The sequence below is a fragment of the Mandrillus leucophaeus genome, unplaced genomic scaffold, assembly GCF_000951045.1.
Source record: "Mandrillus leucophaeus isolate KB7577 unplaced genomic scaffold, Mleu.le_1.0 Scaffold324, whole genome shotgun sequence".
Classification (NCBI taxonomy): domain Eukaryota; kingdom Metazoa; phylum Chordata; class Mammalia; order Primates; family Cercopithecidae; genus Mandrillus; species Mandrillus leucophaeus.
In genome coordinates this window covers 1,290,799-1,309,692 of record NW_012103410.1, presented here as the reverse complement: position 1 = coordinate 1,309,692, position 18,894 = coordinate 1,290,799, and the positions used below count along the sequence as shown (strand labels likewise).

General features: G+C 37.9%; 1 protein-coding gene across 1 annotated transcript; it reads left to right on the top strand.

Annotated features, from left to right (window-relative positions):
- Positions 1–638: 638 nt before the first annotated feature.
- Positions 639–9,585, top strand: G6PC2 (glucose-6-phosphatase, catalytic, 2). The gene is made up of 5 exons (XM_011988159.1): positions 639–940; positions 1,827–1,936; positions 3,956–4,067; positions 6,235–6,350; positions 7,137–9,585. Exons 1-5 carry the CDS (start codon positions 756–758, stop codon positions 7,646–7,648), a joined length of 1,035 nt encoding a protein of 344 aa, XP_011843549.1. The 5' UTR covers positions 639–755; the 3' UTR covers positions 7,649–9,585.
- The last annotated feature ends 9,309 nt before the right edge of the window (positions 9,586–18,894 follow it).

The window sequence follows — 18,894 nt, the reverse complement described above, 5'->3', positions numbered from 1 at the left end:
CCCCATTCCTCTCAAGTGTATTCTCTAGTTAATAAAAGATACAATTTGATCCTAACACATTTCTATTAGCCAAATGACTTTCATTTCTGCTTGCTTGTCTTATAGTCAAAAAGCAACACATTTCTTTCCCTGTTCCATATATAGTCTATCATTCTCTTGGATAAAGAAAATTGAAGATTCTCATTTTAAATCAGTGATCAGAAGATAATCTGTCATATCATATATTTTTCATACCCAGGCATTTATTCAAGCATTTTCCTCAAAGACCCAATAAAGTAGAGAGACACAGCCTATCTTAAATTAAAATGCAGCACTTTATGGGCTATTCTACATGCAATAATTATTTGCAAAGTCTTTTCACCAAATATAGAAATTGCTAATGTCTGACTTTGGAGGAAATGAACTGTACAAAAAATTTCAAACAAACAAGATTCAACTGTTTAATTCAAAAGGGAGGTTGCATAAGAAATTCATTGTGTTTCTATCCGAATTTCCCCTTCAAATTGCCACAGATCAGCAGGTACTTCACTCTTTGCCACCAATTAAAATCATGAATAGATAAGCTTTTCAGCAGAGGAGGGCCGGTGTGCCCTCTCCACAGATGGTCAGCATCACATGTTGCAGTAATGGCTCAACACGCCACAAAGGCACGGTATAAAAACGGTGGGAATCAGAGCACTTCAGCTCCAAGTGCTCTATGTTTAGAATTGCCTCTTTTTCAAGATGGATTTCCTCACAGGAATGGAGTGCTCATAATGCAGCATTTGCAGAAGGACTACCGAGCTTACTACAATTTTCTAAATTTTATGTCCAATATTGGAGACCCCCAGAATATCTTTTTCATTTATTTTCCGCTTTGGTTTCAGCTTAATCAGACAGTTGGAACCAAGATGATATGGGTAGCAGTCATTGGGGATTGGTTCAATCTTACATTTAAATGGTAAGATTTCTGTTTTATTTCATTTTTCCTAAGATTTATCCTTATATTTGTGGCTTTGGCATAATGATCACATTTCAGATGTATATTGTTTCTCTTGCGAAATCTTTCAAACATACCAGTTAACTTGAAATACTAGATTCATAAGTAGAACTTTTAAAAAGCACAGAAATGTATACTTTTTTTTGTTTTTTGTTTTGAGACGGAGTTTCACTCTTGTTGCTCAGGCTGGAGTGCAATGGCGCGATCTCAGCTCACCGCAACCTTTGCCTCCCAGGTTCAAGCAATTCTCCTACCTCAGCCTCCTGAGTAGCTGGGATTATAGGCATGCGCCACCACATCAAGCTAATTTTGTCTTTTCAGTAGAGACAGGGTTTCTCCATGTTGGTCAGGCCGGTCTGTAACTCCCGACCTCAAGTAATCCACTGGCTTCGGCCTCCCAAAGTGCTGGGATTACAGGTGTGAGCCACTGCGCTGGGCCAGAAATGTATTCTTTAATGACTTATAAGTAATTCCCATGCCCCTGTAACACACATTCTGTTATTAAGAATTACTTAAATGAGCAGCATGATAATGAACACATTGATAATTCCAGAGACCTTTTTGATATCTCCAGTCTAAGTATCCAAAGCACCCATAAGACATTCCCTGCAAGGGAAAAAAGCCCCCATGTTAATGGGAAACCAGGGTGCCAAAATCCCAAATGACTACCACCTTTAATAATGTGTGAGAGACCAGGACCTAAGTATTTTCAAAGTCTCTTAATCATGAACTTTCACAATTAACCCTGTGCTTGAGTCATGTTTTATAGGAAAGAATTGCTAATCTCCAATTAAATAATAGCTGTGTATGTAAACATATATGCATGTTTATAATTCTTTAAATACAGGATATTATTTGGTCATCGACCTTACTGGTGGGTCCAAGAAACTCAGATTTACCCAAATCACTCAAGTCCATGCCTTGAACAGTTCCCTACTACACGTGAAACAGGTCCAGGTAAGCTATTATGGCAGCCTCCAGTTACTGAAGGTCTTCCAATAGAAAATCATTACACAGGGTTATCATCTAGTAACTGATATATATGGTAGTAAAGAAAATGGTAGTACCATATATATATGGTAGTAAAGAAAATCTCATGAGTGAGGATGCTAAAACTTCATAACAATCAAAATTACTAACGAGAAAGCAAAGCAAAAAAAAAAAAAAAAAAAAAGAGACACCTCAAATTCCATTTTGTTATTTATGAAAGGGTAGATTGGGAGAAAACTCCCCAAATAATTAAATATTTGGTGTTTACTTTTCAGAAGAATGTAATGGCTTGATACTAAAACAAGAAACAGTTAACTAGAACAAATTATCAAGGAACTAGACTAAGATCTTAGAAATGTTGGTTTATCTGCTGCTAAGCAACTTTCAAAGTTATTATAGGTCTTCTGAGAATCTCATGAATGAGGGAGGAATAGTCAAGTCTTTTGTAAGAAAGGTAAGGACTTCTCAATGTTACTATAGCCAGTAAAGACTATTTCTAACCCTAGAACAATCTCTTTAAAACGTATTTTTTTCTCTGTACACAAGTAGGCTTCTTGGGCCACTTCTTTTTTATTCTAATTAAGATTCTGTATGAGTATAAAGTCTTTATTGTGATAGTTGATTATAAGCCTGTTTTAAAAAGTTTTTTGAAACATATATTTAAAAAGTACATGTTTTAATTTATAGGAATGTGCTATATTGTACCTCATGATTTTACATAGCATAACATTCTTGCCAATTGACATCCTTCGAAACTAACTCTGAGTAGAGTTAAGGGTAGTAGAGAATGTGTAAATTCCTAATGAGTTTTCTGAATATGTCTTTTTTGTTCCCATAAAAGTATACATACATCTGTCACATCGCTTATTACACTAAATGATATAACTAATTATTTATATATCTGATCGCCTAGACTGGGCATTCCATCAGGGGAGGGATGATGCATATTTTATCTTTGTGAAACCGAACTATGATAAATGGATGAATGGTTGGCTGGATAACATTTGAGACCACTGAAATGTTATCGTGGTCAATTCCAGCCCTTTCTGGCATGTGTTCCACCTTATAAGACATTTTCTGGAAAGAGAGAGAGAGGAAAGAAAGACTGCATCTCTCTGGGGGATGTCCAATTCATTTAGGCATAGTTTTTAAAAGGCTCTGAAATTTTCTGCAGATAAGAAATAGGTCTGTCTTTGTTTAACAAATAAGAGACAGGTATTTAATTTGAATGAACTACTAGGTGAAAAATCGGGGAGGACATTTAAGTAAAGTGATTAATAAAAAATTCAGTAGCATGGAAAAGACATTCTGGAAGTAGAAATGCTACTGTCTGCAGGCTTTTTCTGCTAGGATTAATGCCCTCTTTACAGCTTCTCCTCATCTTCTGTTTTAAAACAAAGATTCTCACTGCAGTGGCCACAAGAGAGGCATAGAAGTAACTGCTAGTACACAGCAGTCATTTATAAATCAATCAGCAAATCACAGGCATAGCAATGATATCCTTTGGAGTTTGACTTCTCAGCCCAAGGAAAATAAGCCAATTGAAGATCGAATACAAGCATTAGGGTGGTGTAAAAGTCATTGCGGTTTTGCCATTACTTTCGATGGTAAAAACTGCAGTTACTTTTGCATTAACCTAATACTTTTTCTTGTCAATTAAAAAACAATTAAATATTGAAGAATTAGTAGGGCTGTGGCAGATTTGGGTGCAACAGACTGAGTTCTTAATGAGCCTTGAGTATATGATTTCTGGAATTGAATGAACCTGAAAATCTGGGAAAAAATTTTTTGAGACAGTGTTTCTCAGGCTCAATCCAACTCAATTTTTCTTATTTCTACCCACTTCTAAACATTATATTTAGCCTATGTCTTGTGATTTTTTTCTGAGTTACTCATAATTTTCATGGTGAATATGCTATTCTATTATTCATTTCTTATCTTGATAGTTAACCACTTTTCAAATGGACGGACATTTTGTTGTTGCAGGAAGTCCATCTGGCCATGCAATGGGTTCATCCTGTGTCTGGTATGTCATGGTAACCGCTGCCCTGAGCCACACTGTCTGTGGGATGGATAAGTTCTCTATCACTCTGCACAGGTCAGCCTTGCTGCAGTTTCTGTAACACTGGAATACAACAGTTTTTAATACAGAAAGTCTCGTCTAAAAATTAATTTTAGTGCAGTTTTAGTCAATGAATAAAATGTGCTTATTCTATTCTTTCATAGACAAAATAACAAAATGAATAGAAAACTAATATTTTCCTTTAAGATAATAGCCTAATTAGCTCATAGCTATTTCCGCTTTTCAAGTTGGAAATGTTTAACTGATGAAAGACTTACTAAATGTGCCTCTGGGTTTCCAAAATGCAATAATTATCTTGATAACTCATAAATACGTCATCTAAAATTATACAGCGTGAGGAAACATTTTTGCATGCACATTCCCTTCCTTTAAAATTAACAGGAAGTTTTGAGAATCATCATTCTCCTTGACTGCATCAGTTTATTTAGTAAAATTATGCTTCCTTCTTTGAATAGCCAATGCTTTTGATTTCAGTAACATATATTCCAGCTTTAAAGAGTACACAAACTTTTTAATTAAAAACATTCTAGAAGCAAACTTAAATTTGAATGTTAGTAGATTTAATGTTAGTAGGTTTCTTAATGTTTAGAAAGGTCTAGAACTTGAAGGTTACTCACAGTTGTTTAGAAATTGGGTTGTTTCCTTCTCTTCTTTCCTGAAATACTTTGTCATTAAAACAATCGTGAGTACCAATTTAGCCATAAATTAGGCAACTTAAATTAGATTTGCAAGTTAACCTTAAAAAAATACTATAACATATACCATGATTAAAAAGTTTTCTAAAATAAAAAAATTTCAAGATCTATCACATATTCCACTTTTTAGATTAGTATTGGATAATATAAAAAACAAACAACTAAAGGAATTTTGGTATCTTAAAAGTTTATTCTAATGAGACTGGGACCTGTATGCCTTAATGTATTTATTACCCAATCCAAAACAACAATAGTAAAAAGGTGTTATAATGTAAAAAAGTTAGCATTTTCTATTCACAGACAGTCTTCAAAGTAGGAATCTAGGTCAGTTTCACCTTTTATCTATACTGTATTCCTGCCTCCAATGACCAAACCTGAAAAAATATGTTTCTTCTAAGAAAAAAAATTCTCAAAACTCCTTTTTAATTTTTATAACTGCAGTATTTTCTTCATCTATAAAATTTTACTGAGTGTGTGCTTCTTACTTTTACATTACCAATATTTATTCTTCTTCCACACTGATATCCTGCTTACTTCTTTCAAAGCCTCATTTCTCTGTGTTCCTTAGCATTTATATAACCAAATTTCAGTCTGATTATCAGGAAAAAACCATTCAAGGATTCCTGGAACTCAATGTTGCTAACACTTTTTTTTTTTCAATGACATGCATTGCTTGGATTTTAATATTTTTTATGTTTTTTGTGCATTGCTGTTTCTAATCCAAAGTATATAACCTATAGGTCAATTCCCCTGTTCTCTATTTTCTGTGTCTCAAAAACAAAACAAAACAAAACAAAACAAAACAAAAAAACAAAAAACAAGAAACAAGGAGTTTTGAAAATCCGCGAAATTAAACCTCATGAAAATTAGCCTCAGATGGAATGCTCATGTGCTTTTCATCTGGATGGTAGCTGCTTTTCTACTGAGTTTTCCTCAAGCAAAGAAAGGTTGAGAGAGAAGGCACATAGGGCAGGGCATGAAAATATATATGGTTCATCCTTGATCAATCTGGATCTACCCATCTCAGCCTCCCACAATGCTGGGAGTGCAGGCTTGAGCCATTGTATTAGTAGTTGGCCTACACTGTCTTTTGTTTCTTTATTTACAAAAGGTAAAAATCAGTAAGAATGAATGCTTTCATTTAGATTCTATGTAATTCCCCCAAACTTGAATTTCTCCTATTCCATTAAAACAATTATTCTTATTTCATAGAGGTCAAATTGACTTCCTTTTTAACTTTATTAAATCTCAGCATATAGCACTGGTTAAATTTAATGCATTGAGAACTGTAGAAATCTCTGTTAAAACTTTTCACATCCTATGGAGTATGTGGAAACAACGTTTTGAAAAAAAAGATTCTCGAATCATGATGCTATGTCACAGTTAGAAGATTCTTCTGAGAAGGATCATCTGATGTCATCCCCTCTAATTTTAGGAGTGATACAGTTTCTTTGCTTTTTACACTTGTATCTATTCTTCCATCATAGACTGACCTGGTCATTTCTTTGGAGTGTTTTTTGGTTGATTCAAATCAGTGTCTGCATCTCCAGAGTATTCATAGCAACACATTTTCCTCATCAAGTTATTCCTGGAGTAATTGGTGGTAAATATGATCACTTACCCTTAGTTGTGTCCTTTGAAAGCTTTAGCTTCATTTGTTTAAGGGTATCAGATTCTCCCCGGTAATCAACTTTCCAATTTCAGAGGTAATTCTGTGAAGTCACTGATACTAAATGCTACCCTGGGAGCTGACGTGGTGCAACACACCTCTCATAGCCTCCATGTACAAAGTGGCACGGTCTCAGTGGCATAAATGCACAAATTGCTTCATGAGATGGGCTTTTCTGAAGTGAAATTAGAGCTAAGTCTAACTCCCAAACCATCACTTCAGACAGTGTGCTTGAGTCTTGCGTCGGGGAACTTAATGACTCTGAGACCTGCACACTGTGCTATTCTCTCTGAAACACGTGAAGTGACTATTACATGATTACGGATTTCATTTAGTAGCTGCTTTGTATTCCTGAAGCAGTGTTCACCACAACTCAGTTTCCACTGTTCAGCACCATGTTACCTTTCAAAGGCTAATTGGCTATGGCAATTGAAATGTTAATTGCAAGTACCTAGATCAGTGCTGTCTAAAAAGTGGGTTGTCAGTCAGTGCCACCAACTCCAGAACGATCCTTCCGCACTAGTATGAATAATGAAAACACCGTGGGCAAACCTGCATTTTTAGTTACTGCCTAAAAAAGGCTTTAGAAAATGGATAGAACCTCTGTGTCTAAAGCCCCTTGTCATTGAAAATGTGGCAAATTCTTTAACGCAGAGAGGAATGATCCTCGAGGGGCTCAAGGGCACACAGTCATCGTCAGTGTCTCTTTCCAATCCTCAGGCATGCTGGTGGCAGAGGCCTTTGAACACACTCCAGGCATCCAAACGGCCAGCCTGGGCACATACCTAAAGACCAATCTCTTCCTCTTCCTGTTTGCACTTGGTTTTTACCTGCTTCTTAGACTGCTCAACATTGACCTACTGTGGTCCGTGCCCATAGCTAAAAAGTGGTGTGCCAACCCCGACTGGATCCACATTGACACCACGCCTTTTGCTGGACTCGTGAGAAACCTCGGGGTCCTCTTTGGCTTGGGCTTTGCTGTCAACTTGGAGATGTTCCTCCTGAGCTGCCGAGGTGGAAACAGCTACACGCTGAGCTTCCGGTTGCTCTGTGCCTTGACCTCATTGACCACACTGCAGCTCTACCATTTCCTCCAGATCCCGACTCAGGAAGAGCATTTATTTTATGTGCTGTCTTTTTGTAAAACTGCATCCATTCCCCTAACTGTGGTTACTTTCATTCCCTACTGTGTTCATATGTTAATGAAGCAAAACGGAAAGAAGATTCAGTAGAGTGGTGCCTATAGTGCTCAGGGTCACAGATCACCCTTCTCTATCCACCAGTAGAGCCACAGAGTAGGCACAGACCAGAAGCTTGTAATCCGACGTCACAGAATAGCAGCAGAGGCCCATTCCCCATAGAGGTGTTCAGTTTGGCCTTTGCACTGGTCTTTTTTTTTTTTTTTTAATTCTTCAATTACCAATATTTAAAAACAAGAATATTTGACATAAAAATCAGAAGTTGTGCAGTTTTTTGAAAAATCTGATAGTATGACAATGCAGAGCCTGCATTCCCAGCTGAAGACAACTGACCAAAGCTGCATACTAACAGTCCCCAGTAGGAGGCAAGGACTCTCCATTTTCTCACAGTCTTCAGCATCCCAGCAGGAACCCCAGTATGATTCCTTTGTCTTCTTAAGCCCAGGCTGCATCTGATTCCTGTTGGCATTTTAGTGGGGAACACAGCCATATCCAATCTCAGTTGTCAGTTGAGGAAGTGGAAGCCTATTTAGGTAAAAGAACTTGCTGGAGTCACATCACCTTCAGAGCAGGAATTAGAACCCAAGGCTTCTGACACATATCCCTATTGCACTGTGTGTTTGAGTGTGCGCACATGCACATGCTTTTTTTGTTGTTGTTGTTTTTCCTTTGTAGAGCCAGAGACTTGCTCTGTTGCCCAGGCTGGAGTGCAGTGGTGGATAATGGCTCACTGCAGCCTCACATTCCTGGCTCAAGTGATCCTCCCTCCTCAGCCTCCCAATTAGCTAAGACTACAGGTGTGCACCACCATGCCTGGCTAATTTTTGAGTATTTTTTTTAGAACCAGCGTCTAAATATTTGCCCAGCGTCTAAATATTTGCCCAGGCTGGTCTTGAACTCCTGACCTCAAGTGATCTACCCATCTCAGCCTCCCACAATGCTGGGAGTGCAGGCTTGAGCCATTGTATTAGTAGTTGGCCTACACTGTCTTTTGTTTCTTTATTTACAAAAGGTAAAAATCAGTAAGAATGAATGCTTTCATTTAGATTCTATGATGACTGCCATGTAAATCAGATACCTTTTCAGAAATGACATTGAAAGACTGCATCTTCTTTGACTTATACCCCACACATACATGCAGGGTCTAGGTGGGGCCCATGATGGCTCCAGATATATATATACACGTGGGTCCAGGGGTGATAGAACAGGCCAGGCTACTGTATGGATTTGAACCTCTACTTCACTTCTGGTTTCTGTTTTATAGTAGTGCTCACCAATACATCAATAAATTCTGCTGAACTTACTCTAATAGAACATTATTCAACCCCCAAAGACTTATCTCTTCACTGTGACATCTCCATACTTTATTTTTAGGAGCCAGTCTTTCAAAACCAGAGAAATTAAGTGCCTTCCTCAAAGTCGTGCTCCAACCCAGGCCAACTATTAAATGCTTGCATCTGTTAACTGGATTAGTCTGTATGTATACTGAACTGTGATGAAAATCTATAGCTTTGTTTTAGAAAATTGTTATTGATGGACTATTAATATTATATTAACAATTTCTCAGTAAGGGTGTTTTTTCCTCATTGAATCTAGGAATGCTGGACTTTAAGTTGATAATTGCGTCATTTCAATCAAGTACAAGGATTTTTAGGCAGATTTTACTAGATATCTTAGTAATCCTCCACAATGTTTTATGTAACTCTTCTCAGAATATCAATACATTAATTATTTTAGATGACATATTAAATATTCTATGAATATTAATGAAAATAAGACAGTTGAAGTGACTGTTGTTTAACAAGATAGTAGCTGAGTATAACAAACCTCAAAAAATCAAAGTATTAATTACCCCTTTCCAAGTATATGTATAGAGTATATGTCATTGCTTTTACAAAACACACTTAATAGCTTTCTTCATAAAAGGCAACTGAACTTTCTAAAAGGTAACTGAACTGAACTTGGTATTAGTGGTTCGGTGATTCCAAAGCAAAAAGCTAAGGGATTAAGAAAGAATAGCTTAAGAATGAAATTTGTCTCATGTTGCTGGGACACCTGGGATGAAAGAAGTAGAGAAGAATCATTCTTCAGGTGATGACTCTTGTTCATTGGTTCAGTCCCACCCTATGCCCCACCATGTTGTGCCTTTAGATGCCTTCACATTTCATGATGCATTTGTGTCATTACATCTTCCACACGTCAGAGATCTCATTCCTGTTTAAAAGTCCTTTGTCAAATTTCACATAAAATAATGTTAGTCTTGAAGGATTCTGGTACATCCCCTCCATCCTAGTACAATCTCAGCCTGCTTTCACCAAGGCCTGGGGAAACTGTGGCATTCATAGCCTGGGAATTCTGCTGCAATGATTGACTCTACCATAAATCCCTTCTCCATTTCCATGGAGAAGCTATCTTCAGCCACCCCACGGTGCTGTCCGTTGGGCAACACATTACCCTCAGAGGGGGACTGGGATGAGGTGTGGGCTTGTTTTCTATAATTAATCCCCAAGAACTCTGCCCCTATCTTCCATAAAGCCCCAGAGTCCCCATGTGAGTAGATTTCCCTCTTTATTCTAGTTGAAGTCTCCTGGAGGGATCCATATGGTGGTAAATTGCTTTTGCAATTGAAACTGCTTAGGCAGCAAGAGGAACCGTTTTTCATAGCCTTGGAGAAAATGCCTGCCCTTAATAATGATGGAAAAGGCTCTTCTGTTTCCAATTTATTTGTCAGAAGTAAGCGGAATTGAGCTCATTATACACTGTTATTATAACCATATATTCAAAATGTCTACATATCTACATATTCAGGAGAAACATGTCAATACCATGAGCTTTTAGAATGAGAAAATCCAGACAAGTGATTCAAGAAACTGTCCAATCAAACCTACATTTGGAAAGAAATGCAAAATAATTTATTATTGCTGAAACTAGCTATCAGGAAGAATATTAGTGCCTTTCCTTTGACAACCCATTGATCGGACATCTGCCTAAGAAGGTTAAGTTGGTGCCTTCTTTAGACATATTTCATTACAAAACAGATGGTGATTAAAAGAATTGTTATAAGATGTCCTTGATACTAAAAGTCATATCTCGAAATGCTTTACATTTTTTCAATTTTTTTAAATAAATTCAAGATCAAATTGGTACACACATACAAAAATCTTGGTGTAAGAGAAAGTCAAAAGACTTGGTTCTAAAAATGATATTCTTTTCTTAAGTATTTTAAAACTGTATATTCCAGCACTCTTCAGTTGAACTTTTTACAGTGCTGGAGATGTTCTCTGTGCTGTCCAATATAGTAGCCACTGGCCACAGATGTTTATTGAGCTCTTGAAATGTAGCTTATGCAACTGAGGAAATGCATTTTTTTTTTGAGACGGAGTCTTGCTCCGTCGCCCAGGCTGGAGTTCAGTGGCGCCATCTGAGCTCACTGCAAGCTCCGACTCCTGGGTTCACGCCATTCTCCTGCCTCAGCCTCCCGAGTAGCTGGGACTACAGGCGCCTGCCACCACGCCCAGCTAAATTTTTTGTATTTTTAGTAGAGACGGGGTTTCTCCATGTTTGCCAGGATAGTCTCGATCTCCTGACCTTGTGATCCACCCGCCTCAGCCTCCCAAAGTGCTGGGATTACAGGCGTGAACCACCGCGAAATGAAAAATGAAATGCATTTTTAACCTTCATTTACTTTTAATTAATTTACATTTAAGTGGCCACGTGTGTCTAGTGGCTACTGAATTGGACAGCACAAATCAAGTCTCACAGTGCTTTTCCTTGAAAATAAAACCGAAGTATTTTGTATATTGTCACTTGTGCCGTGTTCCTGTGAGACAACATGAATCAGCCTTAACGACTCTAAGAAGTTAACAGATATTGCTGCATTTTCCAAAGGGATCCTCTGCAGACCTGGATTCTCTCTCTGCAGCTCCTTTCTCTCTCACTCTGTCCTGTGAGCTCTAGCCGCCTTGGTGTCCCTGAACTCTCAGCTCTGCTGCCTGGAATCAGAGAGTCTGGGTTTGCCCTCCCTGAACCATGTTCCGGGAACCCTCTAAGGGCCACAATACTCGGGGGGAGCTTTACCCAGTCCATGACCACATTCTGGATGGCTGGATGGCTTTCTGACGAAAGCTTTTCTGGGTCCAGCATACATGAATGCCCAACACCTGCACGTCTGTGGCTATTTAGAAACTCTTCCAAAAAGGACCACTTGTGTCCAGTTGCCCCTGAGGATTTTGCCCTCATTGATGGGCTGTCCTAGCCACTTTGGAAATGGCAAATAGCTTCTAGGATGAATTCCTAGATCTCAACATTACCAGGAAACTAAAATGGGAGTCTAGCTTTTCCCCTCCCCTTACTTCGAATGCTTTCAGATGGTGTTTCACTCTGAAGGTAATGTGGTGCCATTTGCCAATTGTTAAAAGTCTGTTTTTTTTAAGTTAACAGTAGAAAAGATCTATAAGAAGCAACGACTCCAGAAACTTCTGCCAAATGACAGAAATTCATGAGAAGATTCTAAGACTTAGAAGTGCTTCCTTTTCAGCTCTGTAAAGTACAAATGCAGTTTATGTCCAATTTGAGCAGGTTTGGTGTGGAGTACTAATTACTGTCTGCTATCCTTTGAGGGAGAGCACAGTAATGACTCAGATGAAATCACTTCTCATTTCTTTTGGCAGCATAGAAGTAATTGCTCTAAAGGAGGGAAGAAGCTTCAAAGATTAAGGTTATAAAGGTTAGCATAAAACCGATTGTCTTCTGTTTTGAAATTTTTTAATTTCTTAGAGGTTTTCTTTTTTCTAATGTTTTGCCGTTTGCTTTCTGAAGAGAATCTGTCCTCAGTTCAAAAACCATGGTATTTCCCCAAAGAACAATATGTTCTGAAGGAGCTGCCAGGACAGGGGCAGGTAATGAGTGAAGGCAGCAGCTGCAGTCCCGCCGAGCGGGACTCCTGGCACACGTGGGAAGCGCGGGGAGGGAGGGAGGCGCTCGCAGCACAGCAGCCCGTTTCCGGCGCTGGCCAAGTGGAAACTGAAGCGGCTTCCATGGGAGGATCTGGGTGCGCTGCAGGGGGAGCAGGTCGTATGTGTGCCTGGAAAAGACACCCAGCGCTACCAAGACAAAGAAGAGCTTCTCTCCTCTCGCACTCACCTAACCCTGTGCATCAACTAAGCCGATCACACTCTAATTCCTGTTCAAAGAGTTGGCTTTTTCCAGGATTCAGGCTTTGTCTGACTAACAGCATGGACCGGATTGTCCTCTGTGCTCATACATACATCCTGCTGCTAATGGAAGATGGGCATTATCTTCCACCCGCCCCCGCCCCTTGCCTCCAGGCTCAGTAATTCTGCATCAAAAACATTTCTATATAATCATTCCTTTCTTAACAGTTGTTCAAATTAAAAAAAATGGTAGAGCTCTTGCTATATTTCTAGATGAAAACTGCATTGACTTAACAAAGGAAAAATAATGTTTCTGTCTGAGTTTTGGAGGGGTGTGTGTGTGTGTGTGTGTGTGTGTGTGTGTGTATCTTATTCTCTTAGCTTTGGAATGCTGATGTCCTGCCCAACCTGGCCAAGCAAGAGGCTGGGCCACAGGTCCACATGTGGATCCCAGAGGAAGTCTGAATGCAGGTAGGCAGGTGCCAGGAAATTCAAAGGCAGATGGATGTACAAAGACCTGCGTGGAGTTTAGCAAGCAGCATCCTGGACTGGAATAATCAGAACTACATTCTAGTCTGGCCCTGCGTCTAACCACTAAAACTTCAGAAGGCCGTTTAGTGTTGGTGGCCTTAGTTTACCAAGTTCTCAACTGAGGAGTTTAGTATGGGGTTAACATGGAAGGTTCATTCAGGGTGTGACTCTGCAACTCTGAGGGTCTCATTTAGTCCAACATACTGTACTTTGGCTCTCCAACCAGCTCCTCTATTTTGTTTGCTCTTTGTGAAGCACTATTTCCGTGGAAGACTTTCAGATGTATTGTTAATTTTTCTGTGAAGTGGGGCAAGAAGGTGATAAAGAAGACCTTGGCTAATGTGTTTTGATACTGTTTTAATTTTAGTTACATGCAATGAACAAGGCTATAAATTCTACAAGGCACTCCGTTTTGAAATGTGCTACTTTATTAAACAATTTTGGATTGATCAGTCTTTTAAACATTTGATTCCAATTATAATCTGAATTTTATAGCAATAAAAAAGTACATGGAATATAATTTAACTGATGTTATGTGGCAAAATTATTAACATGAGAATAGCCATAGACTTCCTGCTACTCTGTCTTGCAAGAGACATCCCATAATTAAATTCCAACTCCAGTTCGCCTTTCTTAACATCCTAAAGAAGAAATTCTTGCTGGAAGAGATGCTAATCAGATCACATTATAATAGGCTGAGTGAGAAGAAAGGAAGGAGAGGGAAACTTGGCTTTGTGGGAGGTAAGGTTGGAAAGCTTACATGACTGAGCTGAGTGAGGAAAGTGACTAGAGTTTTGACATAGCATTTTAGTAAGTTTGTTGTGGAGTAATTACGGATCTCTCAAAGACATAAAGATAAAATTTACCTTTCAATTTTTTTATGGCTGTTGAAATGTGCTTCCTGAATGAAACGCAACTCTGACACCAAGTTATATGACGCCGAGCTTTTTGAGGATGAACAAAATTAGAAACCCAGATCCAAAAAGCTTCTAAAATCTTCTCGGGCTTAACTAGGGCCCTTTCTGTCCATGCTTGTCTTTTAACTCGCCCACCCACCAGACCAGAATGTATTAAATGCCTTCAGCTGCTGGAGATGCAAGGGTGAGTTCAATATAGGCTCTTCCCTGGGAAAGGCCTCCATTGATTTTGGGCTCGCTTGCAACAGCTCTGGGTGAACTTGAGAGATACCTCTGGCCTGTGGGCTTGAAGAATTGGTTTGTGACTATTTCCAGCTATAAATTAACTGGTAACTTTACTCCCCATTTCTTCCAACCCATCCTTTTCCAAATTCATCCTCCTCTTGAACCACTTTTTTTCCTACCTCTGGCATATCCTGTCAATGAGGTCTAGATTGTTCCCAGTCTAACATCAATTTTATTCTGTGAAAGGATGAGAAAGCATACTCAAAAAACACTAAGTGCCTAAGTAAAAGCTTCCTTCATTTAAAGCAGGGCATGTGCAATGTTCCAGGAAAGAATGAGCTGCCAGGACACCCATCCAGTCATATCATCTTTCCATGGCAGTGATACTAGGTAAAAAAGACTGATTAATTCCTTCTTTCACTGAATATTTTTGGAATATCTCTAGATATAATGATCATATTTGAAGATCATTTAAGCATGTGTTAATACTTCAACACTGCATTATTTTCTTTATACTTACATTTCAGGATTTTTATTAATAAAGATCTAACTATCGACTAAGATTGTATTAATTTTTAATTAACAGCAACGACAACAACAAACACAATTAGAAAAAACTACTTCAGTGGCTTAAACAAGTGAGAGGTGTCTTTTTCTCCTGTAACAAGATGGATGAAGGCAGGCAACCTAGGCTGGAGTAGCTGCACAAAGGATGTTCAGGAATCAGGCTGAGTATCTTCCTGCTCTGCCATCTGTGGTGTGTGGCTTTTGTTCAAGTGATCACAGCATGGCTGCTGTGCATTCAGGAAAGAAGAAAGGGGGAAGAGATTCAGGTTTTATTTTACCCAGGCTTTATTCAGAAAGGGACAGCCTGCATAGGGCCTTGTGCCTATATTTCATTGACAAGACAATGTCACCTGGCCTTCATCTAGCTGCAAGGGAGTCTAGGAAGGTAACTATTTTGCTTTCCAGCCTCTGTAATAGAGGAAAGCAAAAGAAAAGGGTGTTGGATTGGGTGTCAAGAGAGACAACTCCTGCCATAGTGACTTATCACATACATAACAATGAATGCAACACACAGCTGCATCTCTCCCTGCAGCCTGCCAAATTATTTTGCAGTAATATGCTAAAACCATGAAGGCAAAATGCTTTATGAACATTATCAGGAGATATATTTCAATGACTAAATTTTCTCCTTCCAAGAAATGTTATTGAAACACTGCTCATTTCTTACTTTGATTCTATACTTGAGATATGAAAAAGAAACCAAATACCACAAAGGTTTTATCTTTTTTGGTAATCTTTTATAATAATCATAGGCACTTGTTCTCTGTCACCCTTAGCAAACATTTCCATTTCTATCTCCAGCTCTTCTGCTATCTCCAGCTCTTCTGTTCTCACATTTATTTTGTATTTGAGAGCAGGAGCTGTACCTGAATTACAGGAAGGAGGAAATTGCCAATTCACCAGCTGGCTCTGTATTTTTTCTTTTTATATAACATATTTTGTCCTAACTCCGATTTATTGGGTTGAGTAGTTGCATTCGGATAGCTGCATGCCAATCATGTGTATCCTGATTACTCATTATGAGCCTTAGGATGCCATACAACTCGCTAATGAGCACATTATAATGCTGGCCAGTGCTAATTAGATGATAATCATGTGCATTGCTTTATTTACAGTCTGCTATTTAAATTAATTGGGTATTTAATTGAACACAGTGTGAGAGAAATTGGAAATGGGTTTAGAGGTTCACTGAAGTTACTTTCACCTGCCGTCTCATATGCAGGTGAGATTATTTACTTGATCTGTAAATTTAGAGCAAATCCAAGTGGACATAGTGCTCATTTTATGATGGTACACATGCATATGTAAATTTCTCTCAAAGTGTGTTTGAAAACAACCAAATTCTTAATTTTGTATATCCTCTAACATCCTTTTGTGCCTTGATTAAAGGGAGATTTTGCATGCATAAGAAATATTTAATAAATCAAACCCTTAGTTGGAAATATGAGGTGGGATCCTAAACCAGCATGATGAAAATGTTCTGATATTTTCTTAGGATAGGAAACTTATATTTAATTATTGAATAAATATATGGCAAACTATTCCTAATTATAATCCTATGTATTTTACACTTTCAGGATATAGTATCAAAATATTCCAAGACCTACGTTTTAAAATGGGTGTATAATTGCCAAAAATTATAGGCATGGGGGCAGCACCAAATTCAGAGCACCTTTTCATTGAAATAATTTCCTAAGGGCACATGTAGAGTAGATCTAGAGTAACTACATAAAAAAGAGTTTTTGGACAAAAAAACTAGAGGCCAATTTTTCTACTTTTTTTCTCAAACAGTAGCATTTCTAATATATGGGCATCTCGTTCATGTGATTTTGAAATGGACCAAAATTCACTGAGAGTCTCTTTTCAAAATAAGCTGGAAAAATGTGCTGCTTCAACTTTTGCTAAGAATTGTTCATAGAAAAAAAAATCATAGATGGTTCTTATAGATCAACTGGAAGAAAACTTGTTTTGGGAAAAGGTCCTCAGGAAGCTTAGCTAATATGACCGTTTTTAATGTCATACTGTATTTTGTTACACTAAATCATCTTAGTTATTTCACTTTTGTCAACTCACACTGGTGAATCAAATAAAATGTATGATGTAAAGAATTTTAACCACTTCTGATACAGGCCAGTGTAGCTCTCTGACTTCTGACATCAAAATGACTTGTTTGATTCCCCAAAGGTCTTTCTTTCATCCAAACTGACATACTGCAAAACTGAAGTTTTGCAAAGTTTCTGAGTACAGTGTAAGGACACATTTCAATGGAGAAGCTGGACTCATGTTTTTATAAGACTAGAATTACAGAGACAACTGAGATTCATTCAGACTAGAAAATTCGTGCACCTGATATTCTAATTCTGTGTTATCCAACATAGTAGCCACCAGTGGCTCTTGAGAACGGAAGTTGATAGAAGGTTGATTTGAGCTAAGATGTGCTGTAAATGTAAATGCACCTCAGATTCTGAATATTTAGTATGATAATGTAAAACTCTCAGGATATTTTTATTGATTACGTGTTGTGATAGCAATATTTTGGATATATTGAGTTGAATAAAATATACTATTAGCATAGATTTCACCTTTTAAAAAAATTTATGTGACTAGAAAATTTTAAATTTCCTATGTGGCTCACATTAGTGGCCCATATTATATTTCTGTTGAAAGGCACTGCTCTGACCCATGGAAAGAATGGGTGTTTCCCACTTTTATTCCTTATGTGGTAGCTGACAAGTTATAAACTACCTGTGTGACTTCGAGAAGACTATTCAACACGATGTATTGAGGTAGCGTTTTATGCCAAGTAGCTAGTAAAGCACTGGGGACATTAAGATGAACTAGGCAGTCTCTGCCCTCAAAGACCATCGATAGACATTTTAGTATATGCAGGGAGCTCTGGTCACACAGAGGACAAATGGCTGGAAATAAAAGTTACCAAAATTTGGCAGAAATTCTTCCAGACATCTTTTTACACATTCAAGTACGTACAAGCACATGCCAAACACACATAACAGATGTGTGTATGTATGAGTGTGTGTGCATAGATGATTAGATAGATAAATAGCATACCGTCTTTGATGATCAGAAATGGTTTTTTTTCTGCACAATATATCATGGGCATTGTTCCATAAAAAACAACAAATGTAAGTCAACATCATTATTTTGGCTTCATGATAAACGTCATTGTATATATGTACCAAAACTTATTTGACCTTTACCCCATTGTCTTATTTATAGATTTGAGATTTTTTTCCAAATGATTGTGAACAACGCAGGAAGAGAAAATTGTGCTCACTTTTTGTGATTAGAAGTTTAAAATAAACTCTGATAAATGGGATCTCTGGTGAATCTATATCTGGACTCCCTTCTCTTCTGGTGATGTATCTTTCAAATCTATAATAGTTTCAGTATCTATTGTTCTCATTTTTGTGACTGTACTGCATTTCTATCCCCTTTTCATTTTAAACTTTAGTTTTTTCAATGAATGATACACATGTACATAAGTCTTTTAGCAATTTCTTTCAGTATTCCCCTTCATCTTTTACAATAAGATGTTTTTATTGCTATTTGTTTAAATGTTTAACTGTTCAGTTTCCATTATGAAATATGAGGACCACAAGGATCCAGTTCTTTTTTTACCCATGTCCTATCCCATCCCCAGCCTACCCCACACATTTTTCTTGTTCCTTTCATAGTCTATCCATAATTCTGGTTTAGATCAGTATTAAGCTTTTACATTGATGTGACTTTGTAAATAACATACTCAGTGTAATAAAATATATTTCCTTTTTGTGTAACTTTTCTTTCCCCCAGAGCTAATAGCTAAAAATCTCCAATCTCACTCTGTCTTCTATTATGCATTGCTAATTTACCCTCAAACTCTAGC

Bases quoted from the DNA above. Each gene is read 5' to 3' on its own strand.
- G6PC2 (XM_011988159.1), top strand. From the start codon at position 756: ATGCAGCATTTGCAGAAGGACTACCGAGCTTACTACAATTTTCTAAAT. The intron at 1,937-3,955 runs GTAAGCTATTAT...TTGTTGTTGCAG, and splicing joins TACACGTGAAACAGGTCCAG to GAAGTCCATCTGGCCATGCA. The intron at 4,068-6,234 runs GTCAGCCTTGCT...CTTCCATCATAG, and splicing joins TTCTCTATCACTCTGCACAG to ACTGACCTGGTCATTTCTTT.